Source organism: Physeter macrocephalus, chromosome 7 (assembly GCF_002837175.3).
Source record: "Physeter macrocephalus isolate SW-GA chromosome 7, ASM283717v5, whole genome shotgun sequence".
In the NCBI taxonomy this organism is placed as follows: Eukaryota; Metazoa; Chordata; class Mammalia; order Artiodactyla; family Physeteridae; genus Physeter; species Physeter macrocephalus.
In genome coordinates this window covers 158,470,373-158,486,685 of record NC_041220.1, presented here as the reverse complement: position 1 = coordinate 158,486,685, position 16,313 = coordinate 158,470,373, and the positions used below count along the sequence as shown (strand labels likewise).

The window sequence follows — 16,313 nt, the reverse complement described above, 5'->3', positions numbered from 1 at the left end:
CTCTTTGTTCCAGCTGGACAGGAGTGGGGCACCGGCATCAACTGGGATGCTGCTAAATATCCTATGATGCTTTTGGACTGCCCCCCACACCAAAGAATTATCTGGCCCAAAATGCCGGTAGCGCCAAGGCTGAGAAACCCTGGAGCTCTAGATGGTTTCGCCTCCTTAAAAGATACCATGAGTTAACACCTTACTTCAGTAGCCTTTTAACGCCCGTCTCAAATGTAGTGCTCGAACGTGCTAAAGATTGGTCTCTCTGAAATAGTACAAAAGTCGAGCTTCTCGTGGCCAGCTTTTCTGGTATGTAAAACAAAAAGAACAGCCAGGTTTTAAATGAAAATTAGGGCGAAAACAAGATTGCATAGTGTTATGTAATACTAGATACACCACTGGGCTGACGTGAGTAAATGATCGCCTTCTTACAGAACAATTGGAGAAAGGGACATGAAAAGAACTGAAATACTTGTGTTGGTGTATTTTCGTACATTGGCACGCCAGCAGGTAATGTAAGCTTGGTAAAGTAACCTTATGTGTTAATATATGTCGTTGAGAATGGAAACCGCACAAGCTCGTGATGGCGTGGTGATACACAGAAATGGGTATGTTGTATAATTGTGACTCAAGGCTGATTCCCATGCCTTACCCTTTTCACAGAGTACAGGGAGATGGTTCTTACATAGGGAGTCATTCTATTTTGCCTGAGTGCTAGGAGAAACTCCTGTATTTTTGCATCAAGCATTTATTAAATAAGATTGATTTAGTCACCTCCTATAATTTTATTTGGGCTTGTCTTTTCCAATAGGTTGTAGAAATTTAGAAAATCTAATATAGCCAAGAGTGAAACAGGAGACCGAGAGTTTCCTCATCTGTTTTTCCCAGGTGAGGAAAATTACACATAAATCAATTTTACCGGTATTGGCCAGCTGATGCATGTCAAAGAATCAGGGTTACAAGAGAATATTGTCCAGCGAGGGAAGGTACTGATTCGCAGAGTCTTTGGGTGCTTCACCCAGAACCTAGATCATCTTCATCCATTTCATTGCAAGTCCTCCATGATCGACTATAGCCCACATTTTCCAGAACGAGGCACCACCTTTACTGACACCCACCACGGGAAGTAAAAGACCAGGAATGTTGCCGGAGGACTTTGTCGTGGATGAAACTATTACAGCCAGTGGTCTAACGCTTCCAGTCTGGAGAGGCCTCCAAGCTGGGCCTTTTAGGGGCTTCCGTGGCGGTCCAGTGGTCAAGACTCCACACTTCCACTGCAGGGGGCACGGGTTCAATCCCTGGTTGAAGAACTAAGATCCCACTTGCCGTGTGGTGCAGCCAAAAGAAAAAAAATCAAGCTGGGCCTTTTATTAAATACTGCCTTAGAGTAAATAATCTTTCTTAACCGGTCATACTTTAGATTTGGGCTTTATCTCCCGTAAACCTCAGAATGCAGAGGAAAGGAAACGTTCCAGGGGCTGGTACTTCCCACCAAAAGCATAGAATGTGTTAGTACTTCTTTTCATGAGCTTCAAATAACTTGCTACGTCCCCGTGGGATCTGAAAGGTTTGTTCTATCTTTCCACTCCTGCCTTCCAATATAATGTAGCAAAAACTGGGATTTAGGAGTAAAAACGTTTTGAGCATGAATTGTGTTTGTTAAACAACACTGAGGAATGTAGGTCTAGAACTATTGGGTGTTTCTGGTTTGAAGGAAGTTTCTTTAGTTCATTTAACATTGCCATGAATGTCAGTGCATGCGGTCGCCAAATCACGGTTAGCTTAGAATCTACAGACTCAGTTCTCTGTAATAGGAACACGGAGAGCTAGAAGGTTTAAAATAGATGTCATATGATACCAATTATAACTCAGTGAAATTTTGCAGTCCCAAGAACCTATACAGAGTGTGAGCCAAAATGGAGGACGGTCCTGTTTCCTTTGGCTTTAAAAACATTTTTATTACAATGTTTGCTACCTTTTTTTTCTTCAAGCTTTTAATTAAAGTGTTCTTGGCGCTCCTAACCCATTTCTATATTGTCAAAGGAAACAGAAAAGAAGCGGCTAGGATAACAGAAGAGATCTATGGTGAAATTTCAGGTAAAAATACATGAATTTGTTCCCAGTACTTTAAAAGAAACCTCCTAGGTAAGTCATATGAATAATATGTCTAGAAGGCAGATTTTATTTCAACTTTGGCTTTGAGTGGGTAGTTTTAAAAAATTATTTAAAGTAGCAAATGGTGTTGACTGCACCAATTTGTGAAGGATTTTCAGCTTGCTTTTCTGCAAATTAGTAGTTTCATTAGCAGTTATTATTTAAGAAGTGAATAGACTAGTGGCTTTCTAAGAGTATTTTGGGAAAACTCATTTCTGCTAACAAAAGAATTACTTTATAGGATTATCTTCTTGAATATTTGTATTCATATGTTAACAGTGCATTCTAACAAAACTGTTTTCCCCAGGAAATGGAATGACCAATAAATTTGATTTAAAGCAGCAATATATACGCCATATATATATATGTATTTGTGTGTGTGTGTGTGTGTGTGTGTGTGTGTGTGTGTGTGCTGTCATTTGCAATTCGAATTGCTTAGCCACTTGTCGCTGTCAGGAAAGACCCTTCACCGAATCCATTTATGCCCAGCACCATGCAAAGCACAGCAAACAAAGGTTATTGTAATATGAAATGCCAACCTTTGGTCCAAACGTTTTAAAGTCTCCTGCTTTGTAGAATTCAGTCTCCATTTCTTTCAAGAAATGATTCACGTTAATTGTAGGGAGAGGCTACGAAAGTAAATGAATCAGATATCATGGTTACTGCTGGGACTGCCACTGGATAGAGGAGTATTTATTCATAAACAGAGTTCCGAATTTTCCTGTGTATTTTTAGTGTTTGCAGGGGTTCCAGGGTTACCTCATTCTTTATCTAGTATCCATTTCACCTTGCACCCTGGATTCCCTTTCAAAATAGACTTATGTGATTCCAATACACCAGACAACTTTAAGGACCCTAGGCAACGGCAGTCTTATCCGAAGAGATAAGACCTCCAAAGACAAAGCATCAGAATGCTTCAATTCACAGGGGAAAATGAGAAGAATCTCGAAGTTTCGGGAAGTGGCAGAAGGCTCGGAGTGTGGAAAGAGGTTTCTTTTGGGGATTATATTTGTCACACGTTTCAGGGAGGTATGTCTCTTTGACTTGGTTTAAAAAAAAAACTTAAAGTAACCTTAATTTCAAGTTAAGCATAATCTGAAAAGCTGTTTTCTAACTTAATTTGTAAATCGGGGCAGGGGCTTTCTAGACGTTTCCATCACAGTTTTAATGTTCTCAGAGATACATCATCCTCATGGCTTAAATTAGTAAAGTCCGACAGTCAACATCAGCAAGAGTGTGTTCAAAACGTTTTCTCCTGGTGCTCGTGTGCATTATTTCTGCCCTTGTGGTCCTTAACGAAGCACTCTTAAGAAAGTCTTGTAAGAGTCAAAACCTGGAGCCATAATACAATTCTCATAAACAGAGCACACTCATTTTTTAACTCAAATACCTTGTTGAAGCTCCTAGGATAATACTCATTTAATTTGCAAATGGCGTGGTGTTCTAAAGTCAAAAACGTGTTTTTCGGTGATCACTAACAAGAAGCAGTGGGGTTAATAGTGCCTGTTAACTTCTCAGTTTAATTTCCTTCCTATATACATGTGTATGCGTGTGAGGGTGGCTGCGTATACGTCTATACACCACTGACACACCCACACACGTATATAACAGAGTATATCCAGATTTGGTAAATAAGGCTTTCTGTAATTAGGCAATAATACGGCCAGAAACAGTGATTTTTACATGATTCCAACAGCGCTTTTTCTTTTGACACTGTTAACAGATACTATTTATTTATTTATTTATTTATTTATTTATTTATTTAAAGCTAGACATTTTAAAAACCAAGAACAAAACTTTGTCTAAGTGTTCAACTCAAACCAGAAATTACCTTTGCTGCTTGTTGGTCAGACAGATGTCTGTTGGGAAAATATGTGACATTTAATCAGTAAGTCAGCGAATCGACTTACTAAAATCTCAGAACTTTCTTGAGTCTAATAGCATATTCTGTTCCTGTAAACTATCGTCAGTGTTGTCAAAAACAAGGGGAGGTAGTAAAAAAAAAACTCAGCCAGGGCAGAGTTTAGCCTGTCACAGGTCCTGGCACTTTTCTTTTAGAAGCTGCACCTAGCATCACATCCCTCATTAAATATCTTTTTGTTTTTTGGCTGTAAAATTTTTTGGAGAGTTTTTTTTCATGTTCTGGAGTACATCATTCGATACTTTCTTTGTGGTTTAAGCTATTACTTTTGTAAATAACTCATCAGAATTGAGTTCAGCTATGTTTGGTTGGGTGTACTTAGTTTTTGCCGGCTTGTTTGTGTAATTTGTCAATAATATATATATTAAGTTTGAAACATTGTCATTGGCCCTTGATATTCTTATATCTGGAGCACCAGATGTATCACTGGCCCCTGCCTTCAGGCCATAGATATTTCTGCAGGCACTCTGTCTCCCGAGAGACGTGGGATATGATTTTTCAACCTTTGCTAGTTTGGCCAGAACTGAAGCTATATTTAGTACAGTGATTGTCATCAAACTTGATAAAAATAAAGTGTAGATGCAGGTTGATAATCTCTTATTGACAACCCTTGGGCCAGACATGTTTTAGGATTCAGGAGTCTGGGGGATACTAGAATGATTACACAGTGTGTATACTGTATATTACGCGGCACTCCCAGCAGGACCTGGCCCTTCCTCCCGTAATCAAACGTTTTGATATTTCTATAGTGAAAAATATCAATATTCACACTAAGTGAAAATACAAATTAAAAATAATAGTTTGGTAAACCTGAGTCCTGACCATGTTTTGCTGCCAAAGGAGCTTGTTTCCAACTTGGTTTTCAGAACTGGGGGAAATTTACAATTGCAGGTAAGAGATTGTGGAGTTATTGTACCCTTTAAAAAAAATGAGTTCTATTCTAAGTGTTTTGCCTAAAATCAGTTGTCCTTGTTTTTCTAAATTCAAAGGACTGACCTTGATTTGATGGCCACGCCTCTGCCTGACTCACCATCCTGACTCCTTTTCTCTATCCTTCCCATGTCAACAGTTCTTTTTCTCGCCTTCGGTCCATTCCTGCCCGGTCCTCCACCTCGCCTTGTTCAGTGCTGGTGCTTGTCTCCTCAAGCCTTGGTCCACCCATCCTCTGAGTGGTTATATATCACAGGTGCCTGCTGGCTTTCCCAAGTTGGGACACACAGCACTCAGCAGGGGCTCTGCCACCCGACCTGTCATCTTCAGCTCAGCTCTCCTGCTCCTAATGGGTTCAAAGGAAGCTTCTTTCTAACACATTTCAAAGAGATGTTCATTGACTGTAGTTCATCTCCTGGCCAGAGCCGAGTGTTGTAGAGGGTATGCGTTTTAACTCAATTGTATTATAATACTTTTGATACCTTGGGAAATTTCTTGTAATGTGTTTTTTTCCAGTTACGTTTATTTTACTTAAGATATCATTAATTCTGTTAGGCTCTTACCTATGTTTTGGTTCAAATTTGAATTTTCTATTTTTTTTGATAAGTGCTACAGGAGAAGATATTCCTTCGTATGATTTTGGAACTTGAATAAAGAGAATAAAGGTTGTTTCGTGGGCGCTGGAGATAATCACCAGTCAGGCAGTTAAAAAAATAAATAAATAAACCAGTCGTCTCAAATACTTGTTGGAATTAGGAAGGGTAAAAATTGTAAAAAAAAAAAAAAAAAATTAAAAATAATCATTGATTTTTATCTTGAATTCTTGGAGCTTGGACAACCATATTCCATCTGAACCCATTTTGTTATTGAAATCTATGGTTTTAGACATTGTCATGAAATTGTTATTCAGAGAGCCTGAGAACTAGAGATATAAATCACTTTCTGAGAAAAAGTCAAAGGGGGGAATGAAAATGTACTTGAACATTTTCCATACACCTCATCAGGAACAAGTAAACATATTTGTACAGTAAACAATCTTCAAACTGTGCCTGCAGCCCTGTGACACAGGCAGCGTGCCAAATAACTCAAAATAGACTGCCTTAGAAGCGAAGGATTGACTGCTACTTCAGCATTCATTTATTTGGAGATCTTAGATACATATTTCCTGAAAGGAATGGAAAAACGCCCTAGCCGCCAAATAACTTTTATCCTCAGTTTCTCGCAGTTAGCTCCAGTTTGCAAAACAAGAATGATAAGAGCAAGAGGCTGTGTGTTGGGAATCAGAACAGAAAAACAGAAGAGCCCACCGTGGCAGAGTTTCTGGAAAAGCGTTTTGTGTGAAAACCCTTCAAGGTCCTTTGAAGCGAGTGCTGGAAAACAGAGTGACCGGAAAGGTGACTTCCAGGAGAGTGGCTTTGTTTCCAGTTGGGAAACCGAAATGACTTCCACATTTAAGGCGATCCAATTGATTTATTTCATGTAATTTACAGAGATAAGCGGGATGTGGGAAGGCACCCCTCCCCCCAACAAGTCAATCTACCAGGAGGATGGGCAGGATAGAAAAACCAGTAGTTCTTAAAACCAGAATGGGGTGCGTTCTCAAACTGACTCCTCAAATAGGCAGAAAGAGAACTGGAAAGCAGTGGCGAGGAGACAGAAGCCCGGGACCACCCACCTTTCGCTCCTCCTCACTGGATCAGAAGATGGCCTGCACGCTTGCTTCAGCCTCGGGAGCCTGGGGTGGGAGTTGGGGGTATCAGAGGATGCTGCATTGATGGGGGCGCTATAGGAGAGGCGGCCAAGTGCCAGTGCGTAGGGAAGGCACCGGGTGTGAGACATGCAGTTGAGGCCGAGTGCACAGTACTGGTCTCCTCTTCCAGGCTGCTAGGGAGACATCTCTCCATCCCTCTCGCTTCTCCCGACCGCCACGGCACCAGAGGGGCTGTTGGCACCTCAAGAAGGAAGTGAGAACGTGCTGCCCTTCCTCGGGTGGAGAGGGGGCCGTCCCCTGCCCTGAGAATGGGCAGAGGAGTGGAGATGACAGTTTTAAAGCGGACTGACCAGTAGACTGGTGGTCTTGAAATCTCTTTCTTGAAGTATGCCATAAATACAGATAAGTGCACAAACCCCAAAGCGGACAGCTGGGTGAGTTTTCACCATGGGGTGCCAGCTCCCAAGAGCAAGAAACTGCCTGTTCCCAGCATGACCCTCACCCCACCCACCTCCAGTCAGTCCCTGCCCCCTTCTCGTGGTACTTTTGACTCCTAACGCCCGAAATGAGTCTGGCCCTTTTGTACTTTATGGAGATGGAGTCATGTGGCACATCCTCTTCTGTGTAGGGCCGCCTTCATCAGCATGATGTTTGAGAGATCTGTCCAGGCCGTGTGTACGGATGCCGTGGGTCTTAGGGGGCTGAGGGGTAACAGAAAGTTACTAGAAACAGGATGAAATCGTGGTTAAGGTGCCTGCTTCCCAGCAGGAAAGGGGACACCGTGGCCCGCTTGCAGGCAAGTTTTAGAAATAATAAAGCCATTTCATGTTGCTGTTCTAAGTTAATAATAGCAAGTTGCCATTTAAATCCTGGTTTGAAGCAAATACTTAGAGTACCTTCAGGTGACTCGGTTGGCTGGCTATTGTTAGAACAAAAGAATAACAAAGCCACAGCTGTGGGTTTGCTTCTTAGGTTGGTCAGGGCGCTGAGTTGCCATCCATGGGGGAAGACCATCCTTCCAAACTCAGCGCTTGTCCCTCTCCAAGCCTGATGAGGCGAGAGGGCGACGCGTCTGACGCACACTCCATATTGAATGGGATGGAGATGTAGTTGAAGAAAGTCGAGGCTGACTGCTGAGGATTCTACGCATACGTTATCTCATTATTCCTAGCTTATGCAAATGATCAATGTCCAAAGAGGCTGAAAAATCCTCCACTCTTCAGCTTTTAACTGACTCAGGAACAAGTGGACATACGAACGCGATATATTTTCAGGTTAAAATTGTTGTCTGTTTTTCTTACTAGAAAAAGTATTCTACATATCAGAAGTATGCAATTCACCAGTGATTAGATAGATAGATAGATTGATAGATTAATAGATGGATAGGTAGATATAGATAGATAAACACTTTTTATTTTGGAACTAAAGTGGTACAAAGAATTCCCACTTCTCTTTGCCCAGACTCCATGCATGTTTATCCAACTGTCCAGTTAACATCCTTGATAGCCAAAGGATCCAATCCGGGCGCATGTTGCCTTTAGATGTTGTGTCTCATCAGCCTCCTTCAATCTGGTTACAGACCAATTAGTTTTGAGAACATCCCTCAGTTTGAGTTGGTTTGAGGTGTCCTCACGATTCGATTCAGGCTCTGCGTTTTGAGCAGGAATATTCCCAGCAGCGCTGTGTTCTTTTCACTGCGTTCCCTCCAGTAGTATGTGACGTGGCTCATTGTGTTCCAACAGATGGCACACTGTGCCAATTGGTTCCATCGCTTCTGAGCTTAATTTTGATCCCCGGGGTAAGGGGGTGCCTACCATTTGGTTCCACTGTACAACTACCCCTGTTCCCTTGATAACTATGTCATTATTTTGTGGGGAGATCATTTGAGGCCGATTCTATTATTTCTCCTACGTGTCTAAAGTTGGTGTTCTACTATGAGGAAGAGCTTTCTCGTCTCCCTGTTTATATATTCATTTGTATCAGTGAGGCCTTATAGATTCCTGTTTTATTTGCTAGGGTATAATCATGATTTATTTTCATGCTCAAATCGTCCCGTGTTTGGCCAGTGGAAGCCCCTTCAAGGCAGCTTCTGTACTTTTTGACATTTCCCATCGTTCATTGAGCACTTCCTTACTTTCTGGCAAGATGTTTGCAGCCCATCTTACATTTTTCCTGGCATTTCAGCCTTGGAAGCAGCCATTTCTCCAAGCAGCCCTGGTTTAGGTTTTCTCAGTATACAGTGCTCTTCTGTCTATCTAGATATATCTATATATCTCTCTGTAGGTAGAGATATATAGATATATCTGTAGAGAGAGAACCAGATGGGTCACCAGATCCCACCTTCAGCCCATAGATATTTCTGTAGGCACCATCTTTCCATATACACACATATATTGAAAATCACATTTTCATACCAATTGCTCTAATTGTTCCAATTTCAATCCAACCCTGTAGAGTTCATTCTAGCTTTCTCCCTTCTTAAAGCCCAGAGGGTTAGAGAAGATAAAAATTGAGTTTCATTGTAAGAAGAGGTTTTATGGAAATGTTAGAGCCCTGGTTCTCATCCACTGGAAAACTTCAGTCTCTCCTTGAGGACACACTACTTCCAAGTTCACATAATTCCACATTTGTTGGGATTGTTTTTGTCAAGGTTGTAGGTATGGGAAAGCCTGAATTCTTAGCACCATCCGGATCACCTAGGAGAAGGTGACAAGATGGGCCTTTTGTGTTAAACCCAAACTGTATGACGTGCTCGTCAATGTATGAAGAGCACAGTTATAATTTGTAGAATGCCCCAATTTTGCAAACCAGTGTAGGTTTTCTTCCAAAACAAACGATTGCCCTTCGGCATGTTTAATAGAAGGTTACTTCTCAAATGCACACTTAAGCTTGTTAGTCTTGCTTCCTGACAAGCAGTTACAAGAAAAATACATTTGTAAGGCAGTTCTAAGGCTGTTCCTTAGAGCGCTACCCTACCATGTGTACTTATTAATCGTAACTTTTCTTGAGCACCTAACATCATGGATATACTTTATTGGCCTACTTAGAGACCAAAGAACCTGCTAAATACTAGATTACTATTCCCCCACTTTACAGATCAGGAAATTGAGGTTCACATGATTTTGGTAACTTGCCCATTTTGGTCGAGATAGTGGTTGAGGCAGGACTGGCCCCGTGCTTAGCCATCACGTTCTAACTGCCCACCAAAAACTCTTGGAGGATTATGTCATCTGAAAAACAACATTCTGCATTATGATAACAGATCGGCTTCATTACCCAAATCAAAGAATTATCTAGGGAATTTCGAGCAAAACCATTTTCCCTGACCCCTTAGGGTCTCCTTCCTGGCATATAGGATGTCTTAGGGTAGGTGTGAAGGCGGAGAGGCAGGGGAAAGAAGGAAGTGGGGAAGTTCATGGACCAGCTTTGCCCTTCATTTTGCCTATTCAGAGTTATCGGATTCAATCACCGGGCAGTATTTATTTGAACGAAATGTATTCCCAAAGCCAGAGAGATGGTCTGTGCTCCGTCTCCACGCCCATGGACTGTATCCTCAGTGGCTGGTCACCCTGAGAGTGGCTGACCGGGGAACCTGATGCGTGGTGCCAGCTCCCCTCCCGTTCCGCCAGACCTCCTCTCACAGTGGGTGGGCACATGAACAAGCTGGAGGAAGAAGACTCCCGACCTTGACTCTGAGCTTGATGTGTGTTTCAGATTGCTGGGCCGATCGGTCTCCACTTCATGAAGCGGCAGCTCAGGGGCGCCTACTGGCCCTGAAAACTTTAATTGCACAGGTGAGTAAACGGAAGACTTGATCCTTGGTGCTTGTGCTATAATCAAGCATCATTCTTGATCAGCTTTGACTGCAGCAGGGGTCTCGCTGGCCCCATCTGGGTCCCAGCACAGCCATTCTACGTGGATGCATCCCCTCCCAACTCACTATTTGTTCCTCCTGCCTCTCCTTCCTTGGGGAGCTGGCTGGTTTTCTACCCAATTCCAACCCTCCCCTTCTGGGTTTCCCATTGCTTCATAAAAAGTTTCCCTATGAGGCTGATGGGGGATGCCCTCAAACCTGTGTTGCACTAACTCACCTTGCTCTCTCCCAGTGTGCCTTAGTAACAGCAGCCCTGAAGTTGCATAAGTCAGCTATTGCTCTGTAACAAATTACCTTGAAACACAGTGGCTGAAGACAACAAACACTTAGATTCTCATGGTTTCTGTAGGCCAAGGAGCAGCTTAGCTGGGTGGTTCTGGCTCCGAGTCTCTTGCAGGCTGCAAAGTATCAGCCAGGGCTGCGGTCATCCTACAGCTTGAGCGGGGCAAGGATCTGCTTCTAATCTCACTCATGAGGTTGTTGGCCATTTTCAATGCCTTGATGCCTGGGCCTCTCCATAGGGCTGTGTCACAAGGTGGTAGCTGGCTTCCTCCACAGACAGCATGAGAAAGGGCCTAGGAAGGAAGTCTCAGTACATAACCTGTCTCCAGAGTGACATCTGATTTCATCTGATTGCCATCTTGATCACTGGGAACCCTGTTAGAGGCTGCCTACCCTGATGACCCACTGTTTCAAAAGCAAACATTGAAATAGGTTGACAAATGGGTAAATCTTACTCCTTTGGGAAGATTTCTTCAAGTCTTAGTTATTAAAGCTACTTTATTGTTACTTATGACTGTATCCCTAGTACCATGAATAATGGCTAGAGGCCTAGTAAATATTTGTGAGATGAATGAAAGTGTACACAGTCCATTTACTTTGTTTTAGAGTCTACGTGTATACAGAGGAGGTAAGTCATTAGATCTTTTTTCCACATCCTAGCTGCCACCAAACCTGGCTTCCTTATTTTAAATTTAAACAGCTGGACACACTGCTCTTTTTCTCTGTGTGTGTGTACGTGTGTGCCTTTTCTTTCTCCTTTATGAGTTGTGTTACTTCTTAAAAAAGTGGAAGCAGTACTGCCAGTAATAATCAAGTGGACTTTGCACTTGATTTTATCACTTGCTTATTTATTTGTAAGCACTTAAAATTTTATTTGGTTTGATTTTTTTCCTTCCAGTTTTATTGAGATATAATTGGCCTACGGCACTGTATAAGTTTAAGGTGTACAGCATAATGATTTGACTTATACATCATGGAAGGATTATCACAGTAAGCTTAGTGACCATCCACTGTCTCGTATGGATATAACAGTAAAGAAATAGAAAAAAGTTTTTTCCTTGTGATTAGAACTCTTAGGATTTACTCTCTTAACTTTCATAATATAACATACAGCCTTGTTAATTATATCTGTCATGCTGTATCATGCTGTATTACATCCCTAGTATCTTCTACTGGAAGTTTGTACCTTTTGACTCCCTCCATCCAATTCCTTCTCCCTACTGCCCCCCTCCCCTGACCTCTGGTAACCACAAATCTGATCTCTTTCTCTATGAGTTTGCTTTTGAAGTATAATTGACCTACAACACTATGTTAGTTCCTGTTATACAACATAGTGATTCGATATTTCTATACATTTCAAAATAATCACCATGATAGGTCTAGTTACAGTCGCCAAAGAGATTACATAGTTATTGACTATATTCCCCACACTGTATATTTCATGCCCGCGACTCACTTGTTTTGCAGCCGAAAGTTTGTACCTCTAAATCTCCCTCATGTATTTCTCTCCTCCTCCGACTTCCTCCTCCTCTGTCTTGAAGTGCTTAAACTGTTATTTGATTTGATTATTTTTAATATGTGACATATTCACATAGTTTCCAAATTAAAACGATAGGAAAAGGTACGCAGTGAAAAGTCTTGCGTTCAGCTCCTTCTTGGCCCCCGACCTCAATACTTACATTAGTATTTTAAATTTTTAATTTTAGAATACTTTTAAAGAAGAGTTGCAAAGACAGTACACAGAGTTCCAGCATACCCTTCACCCAACTTCCCCTCATGTTAATATCATGCATGACCGTGGTACTTTAGTCAAAAATAAGAAATTAACATTGGTACAACACCATTAACTAAACTACAGACCACTGAGACGACACCAGTCTTCCCACTAGGGTCCTTTTTCTCTTCCAGGATCCAGTCCAGGATATCACATTGCTTTTAGCACTTCTTTATTTTTAACTGTTTTTTTTTTTTTTTTTTTTTTTGCGGTACGTGGCCTCTCACTCACTGCTGTGGCCTCTCCCAGGCTCCGGACGCGCAGGCTCAGCGGCCACGGCTCACGGGCCCAGCCGCTCCGCGGCACGTGGGATCTTCCCGGACCGGGGCACGAACCCGCGTCCCCTGCATCGGCAGGCGGACTCTCAACCACTGCGCCACCAGGGAAGCCCCTTTAACTGTATTTTATAAGCATGTTGGTTTCTATAGTGTCCTTCACCGTGTAAAGAGCATTCTTCATGGAGAATTCTTCAGCCTTTTCTTAGTACATCCCCACTTTTTTACCCTTACACACTGGTGAAAAATGGATTATTCTACTTTATTTTCTACTCTGTTTTACGTGTAGACAGTGTGGAGTGCTGTGAGCAAAACATTAAACCAAGGGTCGGGAGCTTCTGACGATCACACTGGCTGTCACCGACAGCAGGGGAACCTCAAATCTTAATAATTTGAACTCTCTGCTCCTCCATGTTCTCACCCGCAATGATAGTGAGTCACTCTAGCTGATCTTACAGGCCTGTCCAGCATTACATTTGTACAATTCCAGGGATTCTTGAGAGTTTGCATCGGATCAGTTTTTTTTTTTTTTTTTTTTTTTTTAGCACACTGCTGCCACCTTGTGGACTTTTTGGCCACGCCGCGGGGCTTGCAGGATCTTAGTTCCCGGACCGGGGATTGAACCCCGGGCCCTCGGCAGTGAAAGCGCCAAGTCCGAACCACTGGACCGCCAGGGAATTCCTTGTGGACTATTTTTAAAAATGCTCTTATTTTTATTTTCTTAAAATGAAATTATATATGGGAAAAGGAAAAGAAACCTCCTTGTATTAGATATCCAATTGTAAATATACAGCACGGCTCTGGAGTAATGACATATTTAGGACATCAACATGGACAGGACCAAGGAGGCACAGCCAGGCCCTAAGATGACGACGGGACTGGCAGTACGGGGCAGTCCCAGCTGCTGGCCACAGGAGGGATGCAGCCAGCACGACGGAGGTCTGGTGGGAGGGGCTGGGAACTTAGGTTGGGGTTTGGGGTCCAGGGTCTTGCACTAGGTTTTGGAGCGTTTCAGCAGGTCAGTTTCGAGGCAGAGAATCAAAAGCAGAACTCGGCTGGGTCGTGGCAGAACCTAAATCCTTTCACAGATAGAAAGTGGTGATCATGGGGGCAAGCGGTAAGGGCCAAGTTGTAGAGTCAGGGCGTGAAGCTGGCCGGCAGCTAGGCTGAGCCTGGCATCTGTCAAATGGACTCCAAGGCGAGGAAAGTGGAGCACGGCACGACGGGGAGGGCAAGTATGGTAGCACTGGGCGGAGACGCTCGGATCTGGGGAAGGAGAGGAGCGTTAGGAGAAGGCCCGGGCTCCAGACCCTGGTCCTGCGGAGAGCTCGGCAGGCAGTGGAGGTCTGGCAGTCGGCATCACCGCTACTCAGGCACAGGAAGCCTAGGAGCATCAACTATTTTACTTTCTACTCTTGAGCCTGGGCGTCATCCCCACCTCCACCCCCGTTCGGAAGCCAAGGCCTTTCACGATCTGGCTCTAGCTTACCGTCCCCTTTCATCTTCCCCTCCCCGCACTTCCCCTTTTTTCTTCCGCCTCTGTCACGTGTGGGCTCTTTCTGATCCAGAGATATAGCAACTATCCACCTCCGCGCCCTGCCCCTCGCCCTCCTCTGCGTCCACATTTGCATATCCTGTTCCCTCCTAAGGGAATGCCTTTTTTTTTTTTTTTTTTTTTGCTTTCCTAGTTTTTTTTTTTTTTAAACATCTTTATTGGAGTATAATTGCTTTACAATGGTGTGTTAGTTTCTGCTTTACAACAAAGTAGATCAGTTATACATATGTTCCCATATCTCTTCCCTCCTGCGTCTCCCTCCCTCCCACCCTCCCTATCCCACCCCTCTAGGTGGTCACAAAGCACCGAGCTGATCTCCCTGTGCTATGAGGCCTAGTTTGAAATTTTTTGTGCTTCAAGCCATAGCTAAATACTACCTCATTTGCAAAGTTTTCTCTTACTCCCCAAGGCAGATTCAAGGATACCCTATGTCCCCAATTAAAATGTGAACAGGTTTCCAGTATGGCAGTATTCTGGCTGGGTTCCTCCCCACCGTACCCCACCATTTCTGTCTCCCCACTAAGCTCTTAGAGGAGACAGACCCATGTCATAAGCTTTGAAGCCCCAGGTGCTGGCACATCGCCTGGCCCAGGATACTGAATGAGCTTTTGCTGAATCAATGAATCCGAGGCTCCCAGCTGTGTTTGGATTCCCCTAGTCATGGCCTCTACTCCTCTCTAGGTGGTGCCCGCAGGCCACGAACACTTCACAAACACGTCCGACAACCTTGCCGTTTATTCTTATTGCTGATGCAGCCTTTAATGCACTTCTCTCCAAATTGCAGGGCGTCAATGTGAACCTGGTAACAATTAACCGGGTCTCTTCTCTCCACGAGGCGTGCCTGGGAGGCCACGTGGCCTGCGCTAAGGCCCTATTGGAGAACGGCGCCCACGTGAGTACCATCCCCGCCCGCGGGTCTGGCTGCCCAGGTGCAACCGCTAATATCTAAAGACCCATCACCTTCCAGAACCCTTCCCCGCGGTGGGGTGTGCAGGCCTGGCCCCATCGGCGCCCATGTTCTTGGATGGTCGGGAAGACACTGCTGGTTACCCCTCTCTTCAGCCTCTATGTCCCTGTGCCAACGTTCAGATAAGGTAATTTACGGAATTCGTTCAGAACTGTGATACTAACTTGAAAAAAAAAGCTTGAGCTAAAGTAATTTGAAAACTGATCTTGGAAAATTTATTTTAAAACATTCAAAAGAACACATTGAAAAAGAACAACAGGGGACTTCCCTGGTGGACCAGTGGTTAAGACTCGGCGCTTCCACTGAATGGGGCATGGGTTCCATCCCTGGGCGGGGGAGATCCTGCATGCCTCGCAGCACGGCCAAAAAAATGTAATTAAATTTAAAAAACTATGAAAAAATAAATAAAAAGAACAGCGATCAAAAACCACTCTTAATTCAACACGCTACACCCACAACGATTTTTGCTGAGCAAAATTATCAAGCTAAGTGAGCTTGTAACAAATAATACATTGGAAAAACACTACACAATGAACTTTATCTTATTTTTAAATTCTCTCCTTTTCAAGGAGTGACTGAGCTGCTGTATGTAGTACAGATATCAGCATAGAATTCTGAAATTAATACTTTTGTAAATCTCAAGGACTTTTATTTAGTCACCAGATATTGTTTTGATGTTACTTTCGTTTTTTTAAAAATTATTTTTTTGGGGGCTTCCCTGGTGGCGCAGTGGTTGCGCGTCCGCCTGCCGATGCAGGGGAACCGGGTTCGCGCCCCGGTCTGGGAGGATCCCACGTGCCGCGGAGCGGCTGGGCCCGTGAGCCGTGGCCGCTGGGCCTGCGCGTCCGGAGCCTGTGCTCCGCAACGGGAGAGGCCACA

General features: G+C 43.5%; 1 protein-coding gene and 1 long non-coding RNA gene across 4 annotated transcripts in view; one reads left to right on the top strand and one right to left on the bottom strand.

The window, feature by feature from the left end:
* Positions 1-747: 747 nt before the first annotated feature.
* LOC129392263 (uncharacterized) lies at positions 748-5,138 on the bottom strand. The gene is made up of 3 exons (XR_008617981.1): positions 5,063-5,138; positions 2,685-2,774; positions 748-1,312 (listed from the first exon to the last, which is right to left on the bottom strand). It is a non-coding gene; the product is annotated as an uncharacterized lncRNA (long non-coding RNA).
* ASB11 (ankyrin repeat and SOCS box containing 11) overlaps positions 1,865-16,313 on the top strand; it is a 24,145-nt gene continuing 9,696 nt past the window's right edge. The window contains exons 1-3 of one of the 3 annotated variants that reach the window (XM_028492539.2): positions 1,865-2,088; positions 10,422-10,501; positions 15,252-15,359. In XM_028492539.2, the coding sequence (XP_028348340.1) occupies positions 1,908-2,088; positions 10,422-10,501; positions 15,252-15,359 (369 nt within the window). In that variant the 5' untranslated portion in view covers positions 1,865-1,907. Of the gene's footprint in view, positions 2,089-2,979; positions 3,175-10,421; positions 10,502-15,251; positions 15,360-16,313 lie in introns of those variants that run through there. The other 2 variants (XM_007121896.4, XM_007121897.3) reach the window with 2 other exon arrangements.